The sequence below is a fragment of the Schistocerca americana genome, chromosome 2, assembly GCF_021461395.2.
Source record: "Schistocerca americana isolate TAMUIC-IGC-003095 chromosome 2, iqSchAmer2.1, whole genome shotgun sequence".
Taxonomy (NCBI): domain Eukaryota; kingdom Metazoa; phylum Arthropoda; class Insecta; order Orthoptera; family Acrididae; genus Schistocerca; species Schistocerca americana.
The window spans coordinates 189926114-189953567 of NC_060120.1; the positions used below are offsets into that span (position 1 = coordinate 189926114).

Sequence of the window (27454 nt, forward strand, 5' to 3'; positions counted from 1 at the left end):
TTTCTCTCGTTTATGTTTTATTGTTGAAGTATTATTCTGCAGTAGCGGGATACAGTAATATCCTTTGTTAGTGTGTTGGTTCTTACTAGTCAAAATTACAAAAATTTAACTGAAAACTAAAACAATGAAAAATTCCCGGAATTCTAAAAATACCCCGGGTTTTTCCCAGTTTTCTGCCGGATGAAAAAAAAAAAACGGGTTTTTCCCAGATCTCCCGGTTGTCCCGGGTCGTAGACACCCTGTATTAACATTTTGGTGAAAGACTGTCTTCTATATTACTATTATCTATCTATGTGTGTGACTCATGTAGTGCATTAATGCCATACATGAATAATACTATCTGCAATGAACCTTTGGTGTCAACATGTGAATAACTTTGATTCCAGATGAATATTTCAACATTATGGCTGACTAGTACGATAATGATATAATGTAGAAAAAAGTGAGAATTACATCAAAATGTTGAAAGTTGCTGCAATCGAGCTACAGCAGCCTATTACCAATGTAAGCTGCTTAAAAATGTTATCAGGAAGGTAAAGACTATGTGGTACACAAATAGAATAGCTAATTCACAGGTTAGAATTAAAACCATATTGTCAGTCATGAAGGAAGTGTCTGGTCAGCAACACAAGGTTGAAAACACAAAGTTAGCATGTAACAAAAATTTTTCTTTTACTGGTAAGTCAGATATATGTACAGTGATTAACAGTCACTTTCTGAATGTAGATGGTGAATTAAATAAAATCTTAGTTTCCACAGGGAATCATAACACACCTGGAAAATGCTTTACTCCTTTGTGATACTGACATGGGGGAGATTGAGTCAACAATTAAATCACTGAAGACCAAGGATTCTCATGGCTGTGATGGTGTATCTAACACAATACAGAAGTACTGTCTTGCATATATTAGCCTTGCGCTCAGACATTTTTAATTTTTCCTTTAGCAACGGTCAGTTTCCTGAACGATTATAGTACTCAGTAGTGAAAGCCGGTTTATAAACAGGGAGAAAGGGATAATAGAGATAATTTTAGATCTATTTCTATGCCGTCAGTATTTGCTGAAGTTGCAGGAAAGGCTGTGTGTGTAAGGATAATTGATCATATTGTTTTATTTCACTTCATCTCACATAATTTGCTGTCCGATGTACAGTTTGGTTTTAGAAGTAGTTTAACAAATGAAAACACATTATTCTCTTCTCTCTGTGAAGTACTGGAAGGATGAAACAAATGGTTTAGAACACCAGGCATCTTTTTATTTAACTAAGGCATTTGACTATGTTATCGCAAAATATTGCTCCAGAAGTTGGACCATTGTGGAATAAGGGGAGTAGCTCACAATTCGTGCACCTCTTACTTTAAGAATAGCCAGAAAAAGCTCATTCTCTACAGTAATCAAAATGGCTATGTTGTGGGATCCACATGGGGCATGCCCCATGGATCAGTGCTGGGCCACTCCTGTTGCTTATTTATATTAATGATATACTTCTAGTATTACAGTTGATTTTAAAATATTTCTGTTTGCTGATGACAGTAGTTTGGTGGTAAAGCATGTGTGTAACACTGGCACTGTTTCAAATAGTGCAGTTCAAGACAGATTCATGGCTTGTATAAATTAAGTAACGCTAATTCACAGTAAGACTCAGTTTTTACAGTTTATAACACACAACTGAACAAAACCTAATGTCTTAATTATACAGAATGGGAATATTATTAAAAAAAAAAAAAAAAAAAAACAGTAAACTTTCATGGAAAGCCCACGTTCAGGATCTTGTTTACTAAAAGTAGTATACTTTGCATATTTTCATTCACTTACGACATATGGTATTACATTTTGGGGTAGCGCTTTCCATTCTCAAAAGGAATTTTTGGCGCAGAATCAGACAGTTTGGGCAATGAGGGTTGTCCCACTCTGCAAACCTCGTGTCGACCCCCATTCATTGGCCTAGGTATTCAGCCACATGCCCCCCCCCCCCCCCCAAAAAAAAAAAAAAAACAAACCTTGACAGTAATCCACGCACTTTCAAATCTAGCCTTAAGAGTTACCACATGGGTCACTCCTCATATTCTATCCAGGAGTTCCTTGAAAAATTAAACTGATTCCTGTGTTGCATAGCTGACTGTGTTTACATAAACTTATAGCTTGGCGTCTTTTCCGGATTCATAAACATTTTATTTTATCTGTTATTACTTTTCTGTTGTAATTTCATGTACTGACACATTCAATGACCATGGAGATTTGCTCCTCAATTTCGTCCTACAGAACTAGATATGTAAAACAATAAATAAGTTAGCTTACTTGTGACATTTATCAAGAGATTTAGAGATTTAGTGAACTGATTGCTTACATAAACTGAAGCCGCACTGAATAGTCTGCCACTGCCATACTGATGGGTAGTAAGATGGTGTCTGCCAGTACAACACATAACTGGAACTGGTCATCAAACAGTTTGCAGTGACAATAAATGTAGGAAAAGCCTCACTGATTTAAAGTTGGCTGGTGTACATTATTAGAATATTTCCTGTGAGACAGAGCTGAACAGGGGTTTGCAGGTTCACAAACACCAGAGAACAATTTTAAAATACACAATTTCTTAGTTTCTTCCAAAACTTTTCATGAACGTCAGCAGATTTTCACAGCTGCTCAGAACAACTGAGGGAAAAACTAGAAAGCAGAACATGGACAACAATGTCAGCTGCTTCGTGCTACAGTTCTTAGCTGTTAGATACAGCTACAATGATTTGAAGTAGTAGTTTCACATTTCTTTGACTTCCAAACTTGTCTTCTTCACTTCATTCCTGAAGAAAGCAAGTACTGAAATTACTATGTTCCTCACTTCAACATTTATAATGTTGAGCGCTTTTGCATTTACTTTCTAGGAATCACTTTTTTGTTTTGCATTTGTTGATCCTTAAAAGCATCTATATTTTCCTTTTAGCAACATTACATTCTCTTCTGAATACAATCAATGTCAGGTACACAACTGACTTTCAGTAATAACGTCTATCCATTCACTAAAAACAAGACCACTAAAGTGAATACTTACAGTGCTGTTCACTTCTGAGGCCAGTGTCAAGTTATGTACATACAAAAAACTAAATGGATACTAAATTCTCCACTACATTTGTCAATTAACTGTCTTGGCATTGAGAACCCACTCCTGGGTCCCTTTATTATGTATGAATCCAGACTGCTCTGCTGGTATTATCTTATCAAAGTAGGGTCTATGCAATTATGTATGACATTTAGAAGAATCTTACTGGTATGTGAAATAATTCTGTATTTGTCACAACACTGCATCCTGTGTGTGTGTGTGTGTGTGTGTGTGTGTGTGTGTGTGTGTGTGTGTGTGTGTGTGTGTGTGTGTGTGTGTGTGTGTGTGGGGGGGGGGGGGGGGGGGGGGGTGTTCTTTCCCATTTCAGAAGAAGGCCTTCTGACAAAGCTTACATGTTTAGCAGTCTCCTTGTTGTGCCTGCCTGCAACTCAATATTTTCATTGCATGGTGAGCAGCAAACTACCCTTTTCATAATACACTCCTGGAAATTGAAATAAGAACACCGTGAATTCATTGTCCCAGGAAGGGGAAACTTTATTGACACATTCCTGGCGTCAGATACATCACATGATCACACTGACAGAACCACAGGCACATAGACACAGGCAACAGAGCATGCACAATGTCGGCACTAGTACAGTGTATATCCACCTTTCGCAGCAATGCAGGCTGCTATTCTCCCATGGAGACGATCGTAGAGATGCTGGATGTAGTCCTGTGGAACGGCTTGCCATGCCATTTCCACCTGGCGCCTCAGTTGGACCAGCGTTCGTGCTGGACGTGCAGACCGCGTGAGATGACGCTTCATCCAGTCCCAAACATGCTCAATGGGGGACAGATCCGGAGATCTTGCTGGCCAGGGTAGTTGACTTACACCTTCTAGAGCACGTTGGGTGGCACGGGATACATGCGGACGTGCATTGTCCTGTTGGAACAGCAAGTTCCCTTGCCGGTCTAGGAATGGTAGAACGATGGGTTCGATGACGGTTTGGATGTACCGTGCACTATTCAGTGTCCCCTCGACGATCACCAGTGGTGTACGGCCAGTGTAGCAGATCGCTCCCCACACCATGATGCCGGGTGTTGGCCCTGTGTGCCTCGGTCGTATGCAGTCCTGATTGTGGCGCTCACCTGCACGGCGGCAAACACGCATACGACCATCATTGGCACCAAGGCAGAAGCGACTCTCATCGCTGAAGACGACACGTCTCCATTCGTCCCTCCATTCACGCCTGTCGCGACACCACTGGAGGTGGGCTGCACGATGTTGGGGCGTGAGCGGAAGACGGCCTAACGGTGTGCGGGACCGTAGCCCAGCTTCATGGAGACGGTTGCGAATGGTCCTCGCCGATACCCCAGGAGCAACAGTGTCCCTAATTTGCTGGGAAGTGGCGGTGCGGTCCCCTACGGCACTGCGTAGGATCCTACGGTCTTGGCGTGCATCCGTGCGTCGCTGCGGTCCGGTCCCAGGTCGACGGGCACGTGCACCTTCCGTCGACCACTGGCGACAACATCGATGTACTGTGGAGACCTCACGCCCCACGTGTTGAGCAATTCGGCGGTACGTCCACCCGGCCTCCCGCATGCCCACTATACGCCCTCGCTCAAAGTCCGTCAACTGCACATACGGTTCACGTCCACGCTGTCGCGGCATGCTACCAGTGTTAAAGACTGCGATGGAGCTCCGTATGCCACGGCAAACTGGCTGACACTGACGGCGGCGGTGCACAAATGCTGCGCAGCTAGCGCCATTCGACGGCCAACACCGCGGGTCCTGGTGTGTCCGCTGTGCCGTGCGTGTGATCATTGCTTGTACAGCCCTCTCGCAGTGTCCGGAGCAAGTATGGTGGGTCTGACACACCGGTGTCAATGTGTTCTTTTTTCCATTTCCAAGAGTGTATTATCAAGGTAATTGGAAAGAGACTCATAAAACTCTTCTAGCTCTTCATCAACTGCTAAAGTTGGTGCATTTAACTTGAAAGGGCTGTAGCCTGTTCAAAATTACTTTAGGATTGACACCTATAACTGAACTAGTAGGAGGTAGCTCATGCAGGAGGCACAGACCGCATTCCACCAATTTAACGATATCTGTAGCCGCAGCAAGCACTCGAAGTTGCCAAACCTTTGCCTCACTACCACAGCACTTCCCACTTGCATTGTGTTCTAGATTCAGGTAGTTTACCATCCTGTGTGATCGATGCATCCTGTGATTTTGTTTGTTTTCATTCTTACTGTTGGAATACTTATTTATTGTTACAGTAGTTTGTTGTGTGGTACTTAACAGCCAGCAGTAGTTCACTGAAAGTTGTGACTGGAAAAGTTCCATGTAGTTTTCTGACCAGGGGATTGTCATACGAGCTCACTCAAGAGTAATGGTTTGTGTTTTACATGCCTCCTTAAAGAACAAAAACTTAATGGTGGCCCACTGCTCTCCATTACAAATTTAATCCACAGTACTGCCGCAGCCCTGAACATAAGCAAGAGCTCGGATAGGCAGTGTTGCGAAATGACTGAAATATGACTACTCAACTCCAGGATTTTAAAGCAATCCCTATCTGCTATGAAACCCAGTCCAGCACACAGTTTTAATCTACCGGGAACTCAGAAATTAGATGTATAATAGTGCAAACTGCCGCTAAAATTAAATTCCATTATAAATCAATACTGCAGTTATTACAATACTATCTGTGCAAAATGCAACTAACCTTGTTGTAGTTACGTGCCAAGTCCAACATATCCTGCACTGTTGATTCATTGAGCTTGCAGTGCTCAGAGTAGTCAGCTAGCATAAGGCCATCCATCCAAGATTTTTTATGCAGGTTCAAAAGCATCTTTTGCTCCAATTCATTCTTGCGATAATTAATGCTGATAGAGTAATAGTGCCTATTCAGTCCATGTATGAGAGCCTGTAAATGACATAAATACATACATAAACACAATATCTACAACATTTAACTTCTAGCTGGATTACAAGGTGCCAAACCTGAGAAAGGGGGGGGCGGCAGCGGCAGAGCAGGACGGGGGCGGCAGCGGCAGAGCAGGAGGGGGGGCGGCAGCGGCAGAGCAGGAGGGGGGGCGGCAGCGGCAGAGCAGGAGGGGGGGCGGCAGCGGCAGAGCAGGAGGGGGGGCGGCAGTGGCAGAGCAGGGGGTGAGGGAGGGAGGTAGAGGGGGGATGGGGTGAGGGAGGGAAGTAGAGGGGGGAGAGGGGAGGAAGTGGGTGAGGGAGGGATGGAGGGAGGGAGAGGGGGGAAGTGGATGATGGAGGGAGGGAGAGGGGGGAAGTGGGTGCTGGAGGGAGGGAGGGAGAGGGGGGAAGTGGGTGCTGGAGGGAGGGAGGGAGAGGGGGGAAGTGGGTGCTGGAGGGAGGGAGGGAGAGGGGGGAAGTGGGTGCTGGAGGGAGGGAGGGAGAGGGGGGAAGTGGGTGATGGCGGGAGGGAGGGAGGTGGGTGAGGGAGGGAGAGGGGTGAGGTGGGTGAGGGAGGGAGAGGGGTGTGGTGGGTGAGGGAGGGAGAGGGGTGAGGTGGGTGAGGGAGGGAGAGGGGTGAGGTGGGTGAGGGAGGGAGAGGGGTGAGGTGGGTGAGGGAGGGAGAGGGGTGAGGTGGGTGAGGGAGGGAGAGGGGTGAGGTGGGTGAGGGAGGGAGAGGGGTGAGGTGGGTGAGGGAGGGAGAGGGGTGAGGTGGGTGAGGGAGGGAGAGGGGTGAGGTGGGTGAGGGAGGGAGAGGGGTGAGGTGGGTGAGGGAGGGAGATGGGTGAGGTGGGTGAGGGAGGGAGAGGGGGGAGGTGGGTGAGGGAGGGAGAGGGGGGAGGTGGGTGAGGGAGGGAGAGTGGGGAGGTGGGTGAGGGAGGGAGAGGGGGGAGGTGGGTGAGGGAGGGAGAGGGGGGAGGTGGGTGAGGGAGGGAGAGGGGGGAGGTGGGTGAGGGAGGGAGAGGGGGGAGGTGGGTGAGGGAGGGAGAGGGGGGAGGTGGGTGAGGGAGGGAGAGGGGGGAGGTGGGTGAGGGAGGGAGAGGGGGGAGGTGGGTGAGGGAGGGAGAGGCGGGAGGTGGGTGAGGGAGGGAGAGGGGGGAGGTGGGTGAGGGAGGGAGAGGGGGGAGGTGGGTGAGGGAGGGAGAGGGGGGAGGTGGGTGAGGGAGGGAGAGGGGGGAGGTGGGTGAGGGAGGGAGAGGGGGGAGGTGGGTGAGGGAGGGAGAGGGGGGAGGTGGGTGAGGGAGGGAGAGGGGGGAGGTGGGTGAGGGAGGGAGAGGGGGGAGGTGGGTGAGGGAGGGAGAGGGGGGAGGTGGGTGAGGGAGGGAGAGGGGGGAGGTGGGTGAGGGAGGGAGAGGGGGGAGGTGGGTGAGGGAGGGAGAGGGGGGAGGTGGGTGAGGGAGGGAGAGGGGGGAGGTGGGTGAGGGAGGGAGAGGGGGGAGGTGGGTGAGGGAGGGAGAGGGGGGAGGTGGGTGAGGGAGGGAGAGGGGGGAGGTGGGTGAGGGAGGGAGAGGGGGGAGGTGGGTGAGGGAGGGAGAGGGGGGAGGTGGGTGAGGGAGGGAGAGGGGGGAGGTGGGTGAGGGAGGGAGAGGGGGAGGTGGGTGAGGGAGGGAGAGGGGGGAGGTGGGTGAGGGAGGGAGAGGATGGAGGTGGGTGAGGGAGGTAAAGGAGGATGGGGGGTTGGTTGGTTTTGGGGTTTGATGGGGGGCTAAACATCAAGGTCATCAGTCCCCTGTTCCAAACAGACATACTTGTAAAAGGCCTATACAGTAAAAGCGGAACCTCTGCACACGGAGGGAGGGAGGGAGGGGAATGGTGCAGCACTGTAACTCATTTTAAACACGAAAGAATAACAAAATCTTTAGTCTTATATACAGGGTGGTCAGAATGAGTCTGAATAGCTTGTGACTGCTGAGTCTTTTACTCAGGGTCTATCCTCACTATTTTACTCAGGGTCTATCCTCACTACCATCCCGTCTTTGGCTCAGAGTCTATCCTTACTACCATCCCATGTCAAAGTGTTGTCTCACTTGCGTTTATTTTCAGGAAATCAAACTAGAAACATTTGGCACCACCACCTCAGGTGAGACGATTGAATTTGTGTGAACAATGGTTCAATAGCCTATCTTCAATGCTAATTAGCTTTGAACAGCACAATGTACAGATTTTTTTCTTAAAAATTATTTTTGCATAACCTACACTGTAATGCCCTTTCTAATTTTTAGACAAGGTGAGCATTTTCTACTACTATGGAAGAAAATTGATACCACTCTTATTTACTCACAAATAGACATTTTTATCTTTTACCGTGATGGTCTAGCAGGTAGAGCACTGGTCTCTAGAGCCCCTGGGTTCAATTCCAGATAGAAGTGATGATTCTTCCTCTTTCCAGCCTCTCCAGGATGGCTCATCAGCCTACCATCAAATGAGTACCTGGGATCTTGAGGTGAGGCTCCCCTACTGAAGGGGATGCACAATGGACCATCCTTGTCTCTTTCAAATTTGAACGTGTACCAATCAAAAAGACACTAAACTTTTACTGTACTGTGAGGGTACACTTTGGTGGTGGCAACTTCATAACGAATTTTGTAATAAACCAGTTTGTGCATGCTGTATCTTGGATCATCCAGTGGAGAATTACCTCTCTCCCCTAATTTTCCTTTACAGTACATCAAGACAAGTTATTTCCACTCACTGCTGGCCTTAATCTTTCATACTTAATGTGACTCAGTTTTCAAATTTGTTCCCTCCTGTTACTAAAATTACCACCCCAGGTACTGAACATTATTCCATTATTATTCTAAACAATTTTGTTTATTTCCTTTTGGCAGCATTTGATCTTCAGTATATATAAAGTATATTTATTTCAGAATGATTTTCATATTTGTGGAAGTTTCTTTACTTTAACTAGTTCCAGACCTACTGTTTACCATAGCTGTGTTAAGTCTAAAACAGTCTCACCTGTACCGAAGGCTTCTGGAGATGACCAAGATTTGATGTTGTCTGGCGAGGTTCTTGTCCCAGGACCATCATATTAGGATTGATAAGTCGAAATGCATCAATCACAACTTTACCTGTAGCAAACAATTTTATTCTATGTATTACAAACAATTCTGCAAATTCAACTGTTGCATTCCATCTGGATTTTCCATTGTTTGATTCTGCAAAATCATTTTGGCTTCTTTATCAGCCATCTGCCTGCACTGAATTCTGACCATGTGCACTCAATGACATGAAACTCAACTAAACAAGTTCTGAAATACATGCCAAATGCCTGAACTTTTGCACCCTATTTCATTTTATCTAGATTATGAGCTAATAATGAGCCTTTACTGCAGACTGATATTTTGATAGGGTCTTACTAGATAGTACTACTATTTGCAAAAGATAAAATGTGATCATATATAACTGCAGCAACTGCGAAAATTTTGAGATTGCAACTAATACTATCCACACCCACACCCACCCCCACCCCCACCCACACACAAAGGATTTAACTATTACATGCTTTTGGAGACAGTGGCTCCTTCTTCTGGCAGACGAGTTGAAGCGGATGGAAGATATAGGGGTGAAGGGAAAGGACTGGAGAGGTTTAGGAAAAGGGGTACATTTCACCAAAGTCACTCCAGAACCCTGGGTCAGGGAACACCTACCGGATGGGATGAGAAGGAAAGTCTTTCCTTCTTATCCCATCCAGTAAGTCTCCCCTGACCTAGGGTTCTGGATGACTTCTGAACTGTACCCTTTACCCTACAACTCCCCAGTCCTTTTCCTTCACACCTCTCCTCTTCCTTCCTCTTCTCCTCTACCAGAAAAAGGAGCCACTAGCTTGAAATAGTTAAATCCTTTTATGTGTGTTCCCCTGCTGCCACTTGGTGAATAGATTTTTTATTTATCCATTTATATTTAATTATCAATATTTATTATTTTTGTTATTACACCCATTTAGTCATTAATATCTAAAATAGTGGTCTCCTGTATACTTGTCCCCTGTACACCAGATACACAATTGGTACACTCTCCCAGTTAACATACAGCATTTGTGCCTGTTAACAAATATTCAATCCAGTCACAAATCTAATTACAAGTATCATATGAACCTAAGTACATTACAGTCATCAATGTGTTACTGAATCTTAAACTTTACAGAACTCCAGTAACACCAAATGAACCTTGTTACCTCACACCTGTGTGTGAAAAGTGTGAGTTTATAATCCATGTTTTAGGAAACCATGTCGATTACCACTTTGTGCCAGAAAATTCATAATTTCTGAACTCAATATATTAAAAGATACTGTTTTAATTACATATTTAAGATAGATGACATCAGCTCTGTTTGATTAATACACTTCCTTTTTTTGCAGACAGGGAGAGTGACCTATACCCTTATTACTGCTATAAACCTATCCCTTAGCAAGAGATTTATGAAAAATTGTGGTCAAATCTCTAGATATCTTGGCATGGTTTCAAAAGAGCTCTGGAGGTTTGCTGCTTGCTACTTACTTAAGCTGATTCTCACAACCATTACAATAAATTTCATTATAAAAGGCAGCCCTGTCCTGCATCTTCATTTCTACTAAAAACCAAAAGGCATTGGTATCTGATCTTACTCTGGATGTCTTGCTAAGAAAAGTATTGAATAGTTATAACACCTCTCCTCCAGACAGTGACATGCCCATACTTTAGAGGCACCTGTGACAACACTTAATATTGCTCAATGGCCAGGAAGGTGTCTGCCCCCTAGCTACCACAGGCAAGCAAACTTTATCCTTCAAAACATACACTACAATATGAAAGAATATTTAAAGGCACAATTCGACCTCAAGAGTTTCTGTTTCAGTGTCCAGACAATTATTTCTGTCAACACTGACAGCATTATCATATGATAGTAGTTTCTTGAAAGTAACACATTTTTCCAAATAACTGCATGCTATAAGACAATATGTATTGCAATATCAATTTAAGATTACTTTACTTTGGCTCACAATAAAAATTAATAATGATTCTGTACAAGTTTTACCCCATGTACGCAGGAAACAAAGGATTAATTTTAGGCAGAATTTAGACATTCTGGTACAAGGCAGATGTTGATGTTTTGTAATTGAAAAGACAGTATAACCTATTACAGGTTTTTAAAAATGGAGACAGTTTTAACTGGATGGCAAAATTAACTGCTGTTCTTGAGATGTGCAAATAACTTTTTTTGTATATAGTATCCAGTAATCATCATTCTATAAAAAACTTTCTGCTAGTCCAGTTTTACATACTACAGAGTCAGTCCATTACAAAGTAACAAATTTTGGTTGTTTTTTGGATACTGATATCAGAGATTTCCCTGGCTTTTTAAAATTTGACAGTGCGCATGCAGCCAACAAATACTGGAAATTCGAATAGCTTTTGACCCTGCCAGTTTTTCTTTTTCTGGGCTTCAATCTTAACCTTTAAAATGTGAGTCTATTCATTTCAATACTTACTGGTGGCATTAGATTAGTCATCACTGCAGTCTGGTGGCATGAGATAAACAATGTATCACTGGTTCTGTGGAACATTCAAAGCTGGAGTGCACCTTTCCTGTCAGGAGGCAGCATCCTGCCACTTCTTTCAACAATAGTCCAACATGACTGCTCGCACAGCTTGTGCGAGGGCACTTACTGTCCAGGTTTTGCATGGAATAGTTGTATGCAGTCAAATTACACCAAAATATATGGACAGCTTACAGAGGTTAATAAGTTGGTCGGTTGGGGTCTAAGGGACTAAATATGTCATCTGCACCTCAGTCAAGAGGTATTTCATATGGCATTATTGACATTAGTCAGAAATTTGATACTGAAAGACTGTAGGAGTGGTAGAACAGAGGCATTAAAAGCAATACTGATGCCAGAGTTAGGAAATAATTAAAGGAAAAATATATGTATGTGGGCGAGAGCAAATCTCCCAGATGGCTCATCTAAGCCGTGAGTAATCCCACCAGCATCTGAGCCCCCACCAGGGGCACATACAGTTACATGTAGAATGCCTTCTAGTGGAAGATCTGTAATGGTAAAAGTGAGAAGCCTAAAAACACAATGTATGTCTCTTGGGCTGCCAATAATAAAAAATTAAATGTGCCTGTATGCATCTTAATGTGTCATCTTTACTGTAAGTAGCAATCTATCTTTTCCTTACACTAAACAATCCAAGATGGAATAATGACAATACTACAAAAGGATAGACTGCTACTCACCATACAGTCTCTGGCTGCTGAAGCCCGATTCTTCTCATCGGAGTGCTACCCCTAAAACAGGTAATAGGCTGTGGCAGAAAAGAGGGGCTAACCGGACCCATGCAGCTGGTAAAGGAGGTGCGGTTGAGGTCCCTTCCCTCCCCCCATCTCCCCTCCCCAGATACAGCATGTTGCGAGAGACATCCCAACCACCCCATCCCATCCTTATCGTTTAAAATGTTATATATGATAATAAAAACCACTTTAATGGAGAACCAGTTCAACTGTCAATGAGTTGTCTGAAATATTAAAAGCAAAGAGTCTGGATGACCGTGCTTGGTATGGAGAGCTAGAAGTTAAGGGCATTCCAATGGGATGTCAGCTACTGTCCATTAGGCTTCACAACCACAACATGGGGGTGGTTCATTACTTAAACAATGGGTTAATCTGGATGACCAATACAGAGGTGACGTACAATGGTGAACCCCTTTCAGGAGGAACAGGAGAAGGAGTGTTATGCAGCAATAATCTCCTTGGTAATGGAAAAAAGTGGGGCCAGTACACCACCAGATGAAGTTGTGACGAGAGATATTTGCATAAGCAAACCTGCACCTGGAATTGTCTAAGTGAATGTCGGGCTAATAATAAATTCTCCAGCCCAATGGTCAGCCGTTTAATTCCCTGGGATGTCCACATGACTTGGGATGCAGAGAAAGACAACTGAGAGGCGGTGGGACTAAGGTCAAAGATGTCATGAATAGCAAGAGATTTCACAGAGCAACAAGAGTAACATCGATCAATAACCTGGAGTCTGCTCACTGAGTCACTACAAATTAGAATGCAGCTGAGGGAGGTATGTTTAATAACACATAGCACATAGTGAATGTCACATGCAACACAAAATCACTACATGTTCTTATCAACAAATGATGTTCCTGAATGGCAGGAAATGCAAGAATGTATCCTGTCCTATCCATAGTTTTACTGCTATCAGTGTAAATGATAGTAGGAGCCCAATACTCCAGAAGAACTGAGAGGAAGAGATGTCAGAAGACCATGAGGGGTGACAAACTTTACGACCTTGAAGTGCTAATCCATAGTCTCGGTACTAACCACCAGGAGAGGACGAGCGGTGGGGAGAGGGGGCAAAATAAGATTAGAAGCACATTCTAAGGAGGTTAGGTGGAGGTCTTGGAAGAAGGTCTCTTAAATTCCAGTTGGTAGTCCCATCCGTGGGTGTATGTCAGGTGTTTGATGCCCCAAGTGTGCGAACAGAATTTGACAAGTTGGATGATTTAGTTAATTGTCAGATGATGACTGCATAAGTGAGCACGACTTTGTGCCCTCACAACTGAAGAGGGAAGATCCCTGCTTCAGTCAAAAGACTGCCTATACGACCAGTCTGGAAGGCACCACTGGCCAGCCTTAGTCCACAGCAATGGACTGGGTCCAACAATATCAAAGCTGAATGTGCCTTTGAGTAGTAACCCTGGGAACCACAATTCAATTAGGACAAGACCAAGGCCTTGTAAATATGGAGGAGAGTAATGTGATCTGCACCCCCTGAAGTGTGAACAAGAAAGTTGAGAGTCTTAAGCTTTCACATGCAGACAGTCTAGTTGACACATGAGGCAGCGTGTCACATTTTTATAAAAGGGGTCCCAAACACTGGGATTGTAACAATGGCTGAGGGCTGGGTATCCTAGTAGAAATTTGGTTCTGGATGGACCGAGGTAGAACAACAGAAATGCGTGACACACATCCATGTAGGCTGGAAGCCATGGCAATTAAGTTTTAATTTTAAAAAAAAATTATAATACAGATTTTTATATTCATAAAATAAATTTGATATTCACGGACATACCTTATAATAAAAATATTTTCAAGAGGATCAATGAAAAACAAGATTTCACTGATAGCTGTTTATGTGTATCATAATATGCCCTCTTGTATGGCATTTGTCTGTAGCACAATATGAAATATAAGAGACATATTGTTTTTTGCTTTTCCCTGGATGAATGGTTAGGCTGGAAAGTGACAGTTTGATAATGATTTGGCAAAGCCAACAAATGTTTAATGATAATTTCTCTTTAAGCTTTTACCAGCATATACAATAATGGAAACTGCTGATTGGAATGTCAACAATACAAGGAAGAGATAGATAGAGTGCTGTTTACCATAAAGATGACACATTAAGATGCAGACATGTACAATTAATTGTGTGTCTGGAACTTAACACGTCATCTTTACTGTAAGTAGAAGCAGAAGTAGTAGTAGTAGCTTTTCCTTGAATTGTTAGTATTTGAATAACTTGGAGGAATGCGGCAGGATAAATATCATATAATCTGGTAAAACCTTAAAATTTCATACTGCTTACTTTGGAAGGAAGAAAAGCTTTCACTAACCACTTCTAGTGGATAAAATAAAATTAAGAAAGGGAAGAAATGTATAATGAGTTCATCCGCCCACATACCTGAGTTACTCCAAAATCAATTCTTTTTTTCAGTTCTTATGAATTCCGTAGTTACATTTATGTTCCAGATGAAAACTACTTTCCCAACAGTGATCTAATAATTTTAATGTGATAGAAGGCATTCCTGTCAAAAACCTCAACATTCTCCTTGGACTTTGACATTTAAAATTTGTAAGATTGCATAATGTCATAGTCACGATACTTTATTCGCAATATTGACAAATAGATGTGGTGTCAATGTCACTAGTCAAAGCCGACAGGTTGTACCTTATTCTTCAAAAAAATATTTTCACGGAATCACAATGTTTCCAAGGCTTAGCCATTGGGACCTAGCCCAGTTATTTTGGCATCTGGTGTTTATAACTAATCAGATTATATGGACCCTTTAGTCTGTCTTACTTGCTTCTTCATTTTATCTTGAGGGAGTTCAGAGAAGGGAAATAAATAATTGCTCTGGTGGCTGGTAAGGGGATTTATTTTTAGGTTTTTGTATCACCTTCAGTTTCATAGTTTTGATTTATCCACTGCGTTGGTGATGTTAGGACAGGTTCCCGTCCAATAAATAAAGTCATCACACAGGTCCTGGGTCCAACCCATTTAGCTTGTTCACTGCCAGTGATTCCTAGGTGACCAGAGACCTACAGAAAATTTATCCCGTTGCTTTCCCCTCATCCCACAAGGGCTTTGGGGCATTCTGCAATGACCTTTGAACTTGTTTCAGTGGTGGAGAGAGATTTCAGTGCTGTTTGACCATCTTAATAAAAGTAGGTGCTACAATCTTTGTAGAATCTACACAAATTCTCCTCTGCACACACTTTGACAGCACATATTTCCATCTGCAATACTGTGGCACAATTCCCTAGAGAGACTGCTCTCTAGTCTACTCTACCCTCTATACCCCAACCACAGTGACTTCATCTGTTCTCTACCCATTGGTAAACCAGACTGTCTCCTGCACAGTGTCATGGTTTATTCTTCCACTGCTCCCTACTTCTATTTGTAATATTGAATTATTTATTTATATACCATCATAATTCACGAGGGTCTTGTATGAACTTCATGCATGCCTTTTGCTAAGCCTATCATGTTAATATATGGAAAAGCTATAACCACATTAACAATTAAGACTTAAGACTGCGGTGAGCATGACTTCGTGAATTTTTACATTTCACAAGTGCAAGTGTTAAGTCCTAAGTAAATAACTAATGTATACAACATCGTTACAGTTATCTTAACGGAAGTCGTAATATATGCTTTCGTCGGAAGAGACGCTGGGTACAAGACGGTGGTGGTAGTAGTAGTAAAAATCAACCTAAATTTTGCAGCCTCAGTGGCAGGATTTGAATCTTATTCCACCTGAATGCAAGCCAATCCACTTACTGAGGCACAGCTTTGCTCAGTACTTCAATATTCATCCTCATTTTATTTAACTGTCGTACTGAAAGCTGTAATACTACACAATGCATTTGTAGTATACATAAAATAAATAGCTTCCCCATTGCAGATATTATTACTGTGACATAGCTAACAGCATTTCAGCAATGATAGATAAAAATCAGGCACCCAACACAATAAAATTTAGAAATCACTGTTCTAAGAAAAATGAACACACAAAGCATGGGATGTGAGAAGAAGAAAACTACTGTGATCACTTATAACTCAAGCAAGATGGTAAATAACGGGCCTTTCTGAGAAAGGTCATGAAATGTAAGTGCACCAGTTAGGTAGTGAACTTGTGCAAAACAGTTCATGCATGATGTAGATATATTTAACAATGGAGCAAATTAGTAGTCATCCAGGAAAGAAGGCAGCTTTGTAACTTTGCCAACATGGTAATTCAACACTTCTCTGAGGAGAAAAAAATGCTCTAACAAAATCTGACAAAAGTGAAAGAAGATAACAATTCAGCCCGATTTCAGTGGTAGCCTTCAGGCTGACATTTGGTTTTGCATCAATTAAAGTGCACTGAAAACGGACATTATACTACAAAGGACTTAATGAACTACTACATACATTCCAACAAGCTCTTCACTACCAACCTTTGACACTCTGGATAGGGTCCACCACAACTGCCACTGCACGCTCTGAAAGTGCTTCAAAACTCTGTTGTGTATTTATGTCTACACCAGATAACCAGCAACCAAAACCTGGGTGAGAATGGTACCAGCCAACAACCATTTCTGGTCGTCCAGTTTGCTTTAGCATATCAAGCATCTTAGCCTGAAATACAGGATCCACGGCCTCGACACTTACACCCTGCAGACAAAAAAGAAAAACAGTTCCATTTATTACAACACGCAGCCCCGATTTAAAACCTGTTAATGTGAAAGACCTATTTTCGGATTTAATTTAAACAACTGAAACAGCTGAGGACTGATTAGGAAAGAACAGTAAAGTGACTCACCGTTCCCGTTTGCGGCATTGCAAACACATCAATCACACGAACTGTATAGTCATCAACAAATTCTCCAAGCATGAGACCCATGACTTCCATCGGCACTCCAGCGCGACCGTGTTTCAACATTTTTAATAAAGCCAATGAAGAAATGTAAACTTGTTCTGCTGTGTCAACTACGGGTGCGTCTGAAGGCGGAGGTGCCTGGCTCAAACCTGGCATACCCCCACCTAACCGTAATAAACGATCCATAGCACTGGCACAAGTAAAACCTGAAAAATTTATATCAAAATTTATTTAGATACTTCAGTGCACGCTATTTACAGGACTGCTATATATCCAGCATCCCTGTCATTTCACATATATTAAACCTCTAAACAAATGCATACTTTTTATACCAAAGACGTTGCTCTGTTCCTGTCTTCTGCACACCAATGTTTATTACGTACGTCAAAATTTTCTAACTAAGCTTCACTACACACCAAGTCACGAACTCAAATCTGCTATCTCACGAAGCATTGTGGGAAATCAAAATGGACACCGGTCAGGAAGAGTTGCGTCGTCAGCCAAAGTTACGAGGTGGTCCACTTGGGTTAGGTAACAGAGGCTAACGTTTGCATAGTTGAAAATGTTTGATATGGGCGTACTGTAATTTTAAATTAGTTGTGACAATTTTGCATACCGAGATACTTAACCTGAGGCACATTACTTACTTAATAACCTTTCAGACAAACCTTCAGGAATCCAGTAAAATGATATGTTTTTCCCGAAAAGTTTACATTGCAGGAGTTCTTTCCAGATGGAATGAAAACGACATTAACAAATACTCATTATTATTGCCTCCACTTTATAATTAAGTTTCTTTAAGATCTCTGGCAAAAAAGCAGAATATGGACAAAAGATGTACATCGCATTGCTGCCAATACACGGCCTCCAATCCCTACATGATATAGTTGAATGAGCGCCTGTTTTTCTTGTCCTACTCGCTGTCAATAACCGAAGGTTTCAAAATTGCAGGAGTCTCACTTTCTTACATTTTCGAACTCATTTGTTGCTGTTAAAGACATTTACATTCTGTTGTAAAATTTTGGTTCTAGTATTTCGATCTCTCAGAAGTTCTCTCATTAACAGTAACTTATTTAGGGTAATGTGAAATATTATAACATTTTTAGTATGCTTAGTGAAATGGTTACATTTCCCAGAAACTCAAATGTTTGTGACGTCGCCAATTTGCGGCATATTACGTATTTGCTACGTCAATTATGATGTGTTGTAATTGAAGATATCGGAAAAAGTAAAATAGCATGTATTATGTTAGTAGTTAATAATGTATAGTTTGTTTACACTACAAACAAGTTATATCAGATAACGGACTGTATGTTGTAATTAACAGTCACAATGGAACATTGCATAGTTAAGTTCACACGGTACACATTATTAATATTAGCTCAGCGCTGCCCCTCCCGCCGGAGGTTCGAGCCCTCGGGCATGTGAGTGTGTTGTTCTTGGCATAAGTTAGTTTACGTAGTGTGTAAGTCTAGGGACCGATGACTAAGCAGTTTGGCCCCTTTGAAATTCACACACATTTGAATACTAGCCCTTTTTTGTAGAGATAAGCTCATTTATTGTGTTATGTGGAGGACATAAAATTTTGGGGGGGGGGGGGGTGGGGTTTGAATGAGGAAATCATGAACAAAGGAGAAACAACTATCTGTATCGGAAACTAATTCTAGATAATACTCCAGTAATAGTTAACCATCACAAAACAGCTATATACTGCTTGTGCTTACAAAATTAAGACAATCATTAACAGGAACACATCTGCTTCTGGAAGAAATACAGCTCGTGGACTTGATATGCGTGAGTGCATTGACATCTATTGATGACGATGATGATGATGATGATGATGAGTTTGTGGGCTGCTCAACTGAATGGTTATCAGCACCCGTACAAATTCCCAACCTTGGCTCAGTCAAATCTCGCCACTTTCATGAATGATGAGGACAACGCAAAAGACCAGTCATCTCGAAGCAGGTGAAAATCCCTGACCCCGCCAGGAATCGAACCCGAGACCCGTGCTCGGGAAGCGAGAACACTACCGCAAGACCACAAGCTGCGGAGGACACCTATTTAAGAAGAGAAGTTGTCTAACGCACAGTGCTTTAACAAAGTGTGTTGAGAGATTGTGTCAAAAATCTGCACATGAGGAGTCATATGAAGGACATAGCTAGAACATACTGCTCTCTCTAACAACAGTATTTTATGATGATCCTGGTATCATATCCTGGTCACATAGATTGAGTTGTGGGGAAATGTAATCAATCTACAAAAGGGATTGCTTACAAATCACTTGTGCTACCCGTTCTGGAATATTGCTCAAATGTGTGGGCGCGTCCCAGATAGGACTAACCGGGGTACAGAGCAGGGCAGGTTTGTGTAATCCATGGAAGAGTGTCACATAGATACTGAAGAAACTGAACTGGAAGACTCTTGAAGATAGACGTACTGTCCTGAGAAAGTCTGTTAACAAAGTTTGAAGAACCAGCTTTAAATAATTACTCTGGAATATAGTACAACCCCCTAAGTATTGCCTGCATGGGAATTGTGAGGATAAGATTAGAATAATTACTGCAGGCACAGAGGCATTCTAACAGCCATTCTTCCCGCATTCCATTCATAAATGGAACAGTAAGGAACTTGATAACTTGTACAAAGGGACGTGGCAAGCACCTCATGGTGGTCCAGAGTGTAGATATCACCATCAGTAGCAGTCCTCTTACATCTGCTGCTGGATAAAGCCCTTCTCAACACTTCTTCATTCATCATGGCATTCTGCTACATGCATTCATGTTGCCTGTGGGATATTCCCCCTCCCCCCCCTCCCTCCCCCCCCCCCTGCCCCAGGAGTAAAGATATACAGATAGCTATAAAGCAACAGAGGGGTATCTGTTGAGACGCCAGACAAATGTGTGATTCTTGAAGAGGGGCAGCATCCTTTTCAATAGTTGTAGGGACAACAGTCTGGATAATTGACTGATCTGGCCTTGTTACATTATTTTTATCAAGGGTGTGCAGCTCTGCTGTATTGTTAAGTGGTGATGGCATCCTCTTGGGTAAAATACTCTGGAGGTAAAATGGTCCCCATTTTGGATCTCCAGTCAGGGCCACTTGGGAGGATTTCATCATCAGGAGAAACAAAAGTGGTTTTCTACAGATCAGAGTATGGAATTTTAGATCCCTTAATCTGGGAATAGGGAAAGAAATTAGATATTGTGGGAATTAGTGAAGTTAGGTTGCAGGAGGAACAGGAAATCTGGTCAGGCAAATACAGGATTGTAAATACATCATCAGATGGGGGTAATGCATGAGTAGATTTAATAATTAATAAGAAAATAGGATTGTGAGTAAGTTACTATGAACAGCATGGTGAGCACATTATTGTAGCCAAGATAGACACAAAGCCACCACCCACCACGGAAGTACAAGTTTATATGCCAACTAGCTCCACATATGAAGAAGAGATTGAAGAAATGTATCATGAGATAAGAGAAATTATTCAAATACAAGGTGTACAACATTGATTCTGCCATTTTTTTCATCAACATTTGAAGCTTTAATGAAACAAATTGGGTACACACGTATCATTCAATGTATATTCCATTGCTGGCCACTACTTTCTCCCATCTTTTGGGCAGTGTACGAATCCTACATCGAAAAAATTGTTCACCTTTTGAATCGATCCAATTTTTTACTTCTTCAAGAAATCGGAAGTGTTGGCCAGCCAGGCCATGCACCTTTGATCTAAACAGGTGATAGTCAGAGGGAGCAATGTCTGGAGAATACGGCAGGTGGGGTAGGATTTCCCATTTTAATGTTTCCAAGTACATTTTGACCTCTTTTGCAACGTGGGGTTTTAATGCTCTGCTCAAATGCATTAATTGCATTCAATAACGAGCACCTGTGAATGTTTCACTTGGTTTTAACACCTCATAGTACACGATGCTGAGCTGGTCCCACCAAATGCAGAGCATGATCTTGGAGCCATGAATATTCAGTTTGGCTGTTGACATGGAAGCATGGTTGGGATATCCCCATGATTTTTTGCACTTAGGGTTATCATAATGAACCCATTTTTCGTTCCCGGTCACAATGTGATGCAGAAATCCCTTCCATTTTTGCCTCTGAAGCAACTGTTCTCAAACACACGAACGCCCTTCAACGTCTCTTGGTTTCAGCTCACACAGAACCCAAATTCCTTCTTTCTTAATCAAACCCATAGCCTTGAGGCATTTTGAAATGGCTCACTGCGTCACTCCCACTAGTCATGCCAATTCTTCTTGAGTTTGACGCAAGTCTTCACTCAGCAATGTCTCCCATTCTGCATCTTTGAAAACATTCTCTCTTCCACCACTATGCCAGTCTACAATGTTAAAATCACCGTTCTTGAAGTGTTGGAACCAATCACAACATATTCTTTCACTAATAGCGTCCTTACCATACGTACGTGAGAGTATTTGATGAGACTCGGCTGCTGTTTTCTTCATATTGAAATAAAACAGTAAAATCTCCCACAAATGGCAAGAATTAGGCTCATAAACTGACATTTTCAATCAAGAACAACTTTATGATGCAGACACTAATTGACTAATGTTTGAATGAGGTTATGTTGACCGATGTCCAAGCTAACTGCCTGATGTCTGCAATTTGTTTCTTTCGACCGCTACTTACCGTTGTTGCCACCTATCGGCAAATGGCGGAAACAAAGTTGTACACCTTGTAGTAAAGGGAGACAAAAATGTAGTTGTGACAGAGGACTGGAATTTGATAGTAGGAGAAGAGAGAGAATGAAAAATTGTAGGTGAATATTGCCTAGGAGAAAGGAATGAAAGAGAAAGTCAATGGGTAGAATTTTGCATGGAGCATAAGTCAGTCACTACTAAAACTTGGTTTAAGAATCATGAAAGAAGGCTGTACACCTGGAAGAGATCTGGAGACATTGGAAGGTTTCAGACTGGTTATATAATGGTAAGACAGAGATTTAGGAACAAGGTTTTAAATTTTAAAACACATCCAGAGGCAGAGGTGGACAATTTATTGGTTATGAATGATAGATTAAAACATAATTGCAAAAAAAGGTGATGGGACTTGGACAAGTTGAAAGACTTGAAAGACCAGAGGATCAGAGGGAGCATTAGGTAACAATTGACTAGAAGAGGGGGAAGGAACTCAATAGAAGACAAAGGGGTACTTTGAGAGATGAAATAGCAAGAGCAACAGAGTTTCAAATAGGTAAAAAGATGAGAGCTGTTACAAATCCTTCAATAACACAGAAAAAATTGAACTTAACTGATTGAAGGAGGAAAGAAATACTGTAAATGAAGTGGGTGAAAAGGAATGTTGTTGTTGTTGTTGTTGTTGTTGTGATCATCTTCAGTCCTGAGAGTGGTTTGATGCAGCTCTCCATGCTACTCTATCCTGTGCAATGTTCTTCATCTCCCAGTACCTACTGCAGCCTACATCCATCTGAATCTGCTTAGTGTATCCATCTCTTGGTCTCCCTCTACGATTTTTACCCTCCACGCTGCCCTCCAATACTAAATTGGTGATCCCTCGATATCTCAGAACATGTCCTACCAACCGATCCCTTCATCTAGTCAAGTTGTGCCACAAGCTCCTCTTCTCCCCAATTCTATTCAATACCTCCTCATTAGTTATGTGATTTACCCATCTAATCTTCAGCATTCTTCTGTAGCACCACATTTCGATAGCTTCTATTCTCTTCTTGTCTAAACTGTTTATCGTCCACGTTTCACTTCCATACATGGCTACACTCCATACAAATACTTTCAGAAACGACTTCCTGACACTTGAATCTATACTCGATGTTAACAAATTTTTCTTCTTCACAAACGCTTTCCTTGCCATTGCCAGTCTACATTTTATATCCTCTCTACTTCGACCATCATCAGTTACTTTGCTACCCAAATAGCAAAACTCCTTTACTACTTTAAGTGTCTCATTTCCTAATCTAATTCCCTCAGCATCACCCAACTTAATTCGACTACATTCCATTATCCTCATTTTGCTTTTGTTGATGTTCATCTTATACCCTCCTTTCAAGACACTTTCCATTCCGTTCAACTGCTCTTCCAGGTCCTTTGCTGTCTCTGACAGAAGTACAATGTCATCGACGAACCTCAAAGTTTTTATTTCTTCTTCATGGATTTTAATACCTACCCCGAATTTTTCCTTTGTTTCCTTTACTGCTTGCTCAATATACAGATTGAATAACATCGGGGAGAGGCTACAACCCTGTCTCACTCCCTTCCCAACCACTGCTCCCCTTTCATACCCCTCGACTCTTATAACTGACATCAGCTTTCTGTACAAATTGTAAATAGCCTTTCGCTCCCTGTATTTCACCCGTGCCACCTTCAGAATTTGAAAGAGATTATTCCAATCAACATTGTCAAAAGCTTTCTCTAAGTCTACAAATGCTAGAAACGTAGGTTTGCCTTTCCTTAATGTTTCTTCTAAGGAAAGTCGTAGGGTCAGTATTGCCTCACGTGTTCCAACATTTCTTCGGAATCCAAACTGATCTTCCCCGAGGTCGGCCTTTGTCAGTTTTTCCATTTGTTTGTAAAGAATTTGCGTTAGTATTTTGCAGCTGTGACTTATTAAACTGATAGTTCGGTAATTTTCACATCTGTCAACACCTACTTTCTTTGGGATTGGAATTATTATATTCTTCTTGAAGTCTGATGGTATTTGGCCTGTCTCATACATCTTGCTCACCAGATGGTAGAGTTTTGTCTGGACTGGCTCTCCCAAGGTTGTCCGTAGTTCCAATGGATGTTGTCTACTCCAGGGGCCTTGTTTCGACTCAGGTCTTTCAGTGCTCTGTCAAACTCTTCACGCAGTATCATATCTCCCATTTCATCTTCATCTACGTCCACTTCCATTTCCATAATATTGTCCTCAAGTACAACTTCCCTTTCTGCTTTCCCTTCTTTGCTTAGAACTGGGTTTCCATCAAAGCTCTTGATATTCGTGCAAGTGGTTCTCCTTCCTCCAAAGGTCTCTTTAATTTTCCTGTAGGCAGTATCTATCTTACCCCTAGTGAGATAAGCTTCTGAGTCATTCCGTGTCCAATCAACACACCTATTGTACCTCACCCTCTTAGATTTTGCTGAAAGTTGGTATACTTATAATGGGCACTGAGACTAAGAAAAATACCAAATTTCAATTTTTTATCTCAAACCATTCCTGAAATATGGCTATGTAAACTTTTCAAAAACCAGCCAAAAATGTGTGAACTGACTTTTTTTTAAATTGTCGTAGGAGCTGCCCTGAATGAGTTGGAGAACTGGGAAAGGTGTCATTTTTCATGCTCTTTCCAGGGATATACAACAAAACATAGCTTCTAATTAATAACCTTTTTCAAAATACTAATTAATATTTTGATTTAATTTTAATTTTTTTACAAAAAGTACATAATTGAAAATTTTCAAAATATTTCCATAACTACTTCATACTATTGTAAATCACACGGCAAAATATAAATCTGGGATGATTAGATTAGATTAGATTAATACTAGTTCCATGGATCATGAATACGATATTTCGTAATGATGTGGAACGAGTCAAATTTTCTAATACATGACATAATTAGGTTAATTTAACAACATACTTAAGTTAATATAACAACTTTATTTTTTTGTGTTTTTTGTTTTTATTTTTTTTAATTTTTTTTATTTTTTAAATATTATTTTTTTCTTAATTTATATCTAAAAATTCCTCTATGGAGCAGAAGGAGTTGTCATTCAGAAATTCTTTTAATTTCTTCTTAAATACTTGTTGGTTATCTGTCAGACTTTTGATACTATTTGGTAAGTGACCAAAGACTTTAGTGCCAGTATAATTCACCCCTTTCTGTGCCAAAGTTAGATTTAATCTTGAATAGTGAAGATCATCCTTTCTCCTAGTATTGTAGTTATGCACACTGCTATTACTTTTGAATTGGGTTTGGTTGTTAATAACAAATTTCATAAGAGAGTATATATACTGAGAAGCTACTGTGAATATCCCTAGATCCTTAAATAAATGTCTGCAGGATGATCTTGGGTGGACTCCAGCTATTATTCTGATTACACGCTTTTGTGCAATAAATACTTTATTCCTCAGTGATGAATTCCCCCAAAATATGATGCCATATGAAAGCAATGAGTGAAAATAGGCGTAGTAAGCTAATTTACTAAGATGTTTATCACCAAAATTTGCAATGACCCTTATTGCATAGGTAGCTGAACTCAAACGTTTCAGCAGATCATCAATGTGTTTCTTCCAATTTAATCTCTCATCAATGGACACACCTAAAAATTTGGAATATTCTACCTTAGCTATATGCTTCTGATTAAGGTCTATATTTATTAATGGCGTCATACCATTCCCTGTACGGAACTGTATGTACTGTGTCTTATCAAAATTCAGTGAGAGTCCATTTACAAGGTGATTACTATACTTGTATCATCAGCAAAGAGAACTAACTTTGCCTCTTCATGAATATAGAATGGCAAGTCATTAATATATAATAAGAACAACAAAGGACCCAAGACTGACCCTTGTGGAACCCCATTCTTGATAGTTCCCCAGTTTGAGGAATGTGCTGATCTTTGCATGTTACGAGAACTACTTATTTCAACTTTCTGCACTCTTCCAGTTAGGTACGAATTAAACCATTTGTGCACTGTCCCACTCATGCCACAATACGTGAGCTTGTCTAGCAGAATGTCATGATTTACACAATCAAAAGCCTTTGAGAGATCACAAAAAATCCCAATGGGTGGTGTTCGGTTATTCAGGTCATTCAAAATTTGACTGGTGAAAGCATATATGGCATTTTCTGTTGAAAAACCTTTCTGGAAACCAAACTGACATTTTGTTAGTACTTCATTTTTACAGATATGTGAAGCTACTCTTGAATACATTACTTTCTCAAAAATTTTGGATAAAGCTGTTAGAAGGGAGATTGGACGGTAATTGTTGACATCAGATCTATCCCCCTTTTTATGCAAAGGTATAACAATATCATATTTCAGTCTGTCAGGGAAAATGCCCTGTTCCAGAGAGCTATTACACAGGTGGCTGAGAATCTTACTTATCTGTTGAGAACAAGCTTTTAGTATTTTGCTGGAAATGCCATCAGTTCCATGTGAGTTTTTGCTTTTAAGCAAGTTTATTATTTTCCTAATTTCAGAGGGAGAAGTGGGTGAGATTTCAATTGTATCAAATTGCATAGGTATGGCCTCTTCCATTAACAGCCTAGCATCTTCTAATGAACACCTGGATCCTACTATATCCACAACATTTAGAAAATGATTATTAAAAATATTTTCAACTTCTGACTTTTTGTTCGTAAAGTTTTCATTCAATTTGATGGTAATACTGTCTTCCTCTGCTCTTGGTTGACCTGTTTCTCTTTTAATAATATTCCAAATTGTTTTAATTTTATTATCAGAGTTGCTGATTTCAGACATGATACACATACTCCTGGATTTTTTAATAACTTTTCTTAATACACTCCTGGAAATGGAAAAAAGAACACATTGACACCGGTGTGTCAGACCCTCCATACTTGCTCCGGACACTGCGAGAGGGCTGTACAAGCAATGATCACACGCACGGCACAGTGGACACACCAGGAACCGCGGTGTTGGCCGTCGAATGGCGCTAGCTGCGCAGCATTTGTGCACCGCCGCCGTCAGTGTCAGCCAGTTTGCCGTGGCATACGGAGCTCCATCGCAGTCTTTAACACTGGTAGCATGCCGCGACAGCGTGGACGTGAACCGTATGTGCAGTTGACGGACTTTGAGCGAGGGCGTATAGTGGGCATGCGGGAGGCCGGGTGGGCGTACCGCCGAATTGCTCAACACGTGGGGCATGAGGTCTCCACAGTACATCGATGTTGTCGCCAGTGGTCGGCGGAAGGTGCACGTGCCCGTCGACCTGGGACCGGACCGCAGCGACGCACGGATGCACGCCAAGACCGTAGGATCCTACGCAGTGCCGTAGGGGACCGCACCGCCACTTCCCAGCAAATTAGGGACACTGTTGCTCCTGGGGTATCGGAGAGGACCATTCGCAACCGTCTCCACGAAGCTGGGCTACGGTCCCGCACACCGTTAGGCCGTCTTCCGCTCACGCCCCAACATCGTGCAGCCCGCCTCCAGTGGTGTCGCGACAGGCGTGAATGGAGGGACGAATGGAGACGTGTCGTCTTCAGCGATGAGAGTCGCTTCTGCCTTGGTGCCAATGATGGTCGTATGCGTGTTTGCCGCCGTGCAGGTGAGCGCCACAATCAGGACTGCA

The 27454-nt window shown here is 42.1% G+C and overlaps 2 protein-coding genes across 3 annotated transcripts in view; one reads left to right on the forward strand and one right to left on the reverse strand.

Annotated features, from left to right (window-relative positions):
* The window catches only part of LOC124590697 (26S proteasome non-ATPase regulatory subunit 14), a 39320-nt gene extending 21343 nt beyond the window's left edge, over nucleotides 1-17977 (reverse strand). The window contains exons 1-6 of one of the 2 annotated variants that reach the window (XM_047131670.1): nucleotides 17821-17977; nucleotides 17476-17732; nucleotides 17096-17358; nucleotides 16731-16947; nucleotides 8978-9090; nucleotides 5760-5960 (exon numbers count right to left, since the gene is read on the reverse strand). In XM_047131670.1, coding sequence (XP_046987626.1) covers nucleotides 5760-5960; nucleotides 8978-9090; nucleotides 16731-16947; nucleotides 17096-17338 — 774 coding nt within the window. In that variant the 5' untranslated portion in view covers nucleotides 17339-17358; nucleotides 17476-17732; nucleotides 17821-17977. The remainder of the gene's footprint in view (nucleotides 1-5759; nucleotides 5961-8977; nucleotides 9091-16730; nucleotides 16948-17095; nucleotides 17359-17475; nucleotides 17733-17820) is intronic. The other variant, XM_047131671.1, reaches the window with a different exon arrangement.
* The window catches only part of LOC124590723 (COX assembly mitochondrial protein homolog), a 35501-nt gene continuing 25624 nt past the window's right edge, over nucleotides 17578-27454 (forward strand). Inside the window, exon 1 of the mRNA XM_047131672.1 lies at nucleotides 17578-17683. Within this exon, the coding sequence (XP_046987628.1) occupies nucleotides 17620-17683 (64 nt within the window). The 5' untranslated portion in view covers nucleotides 17578-17619. The remainder of the gene's footprint in view (nucleotides 17684-27454) is intronic.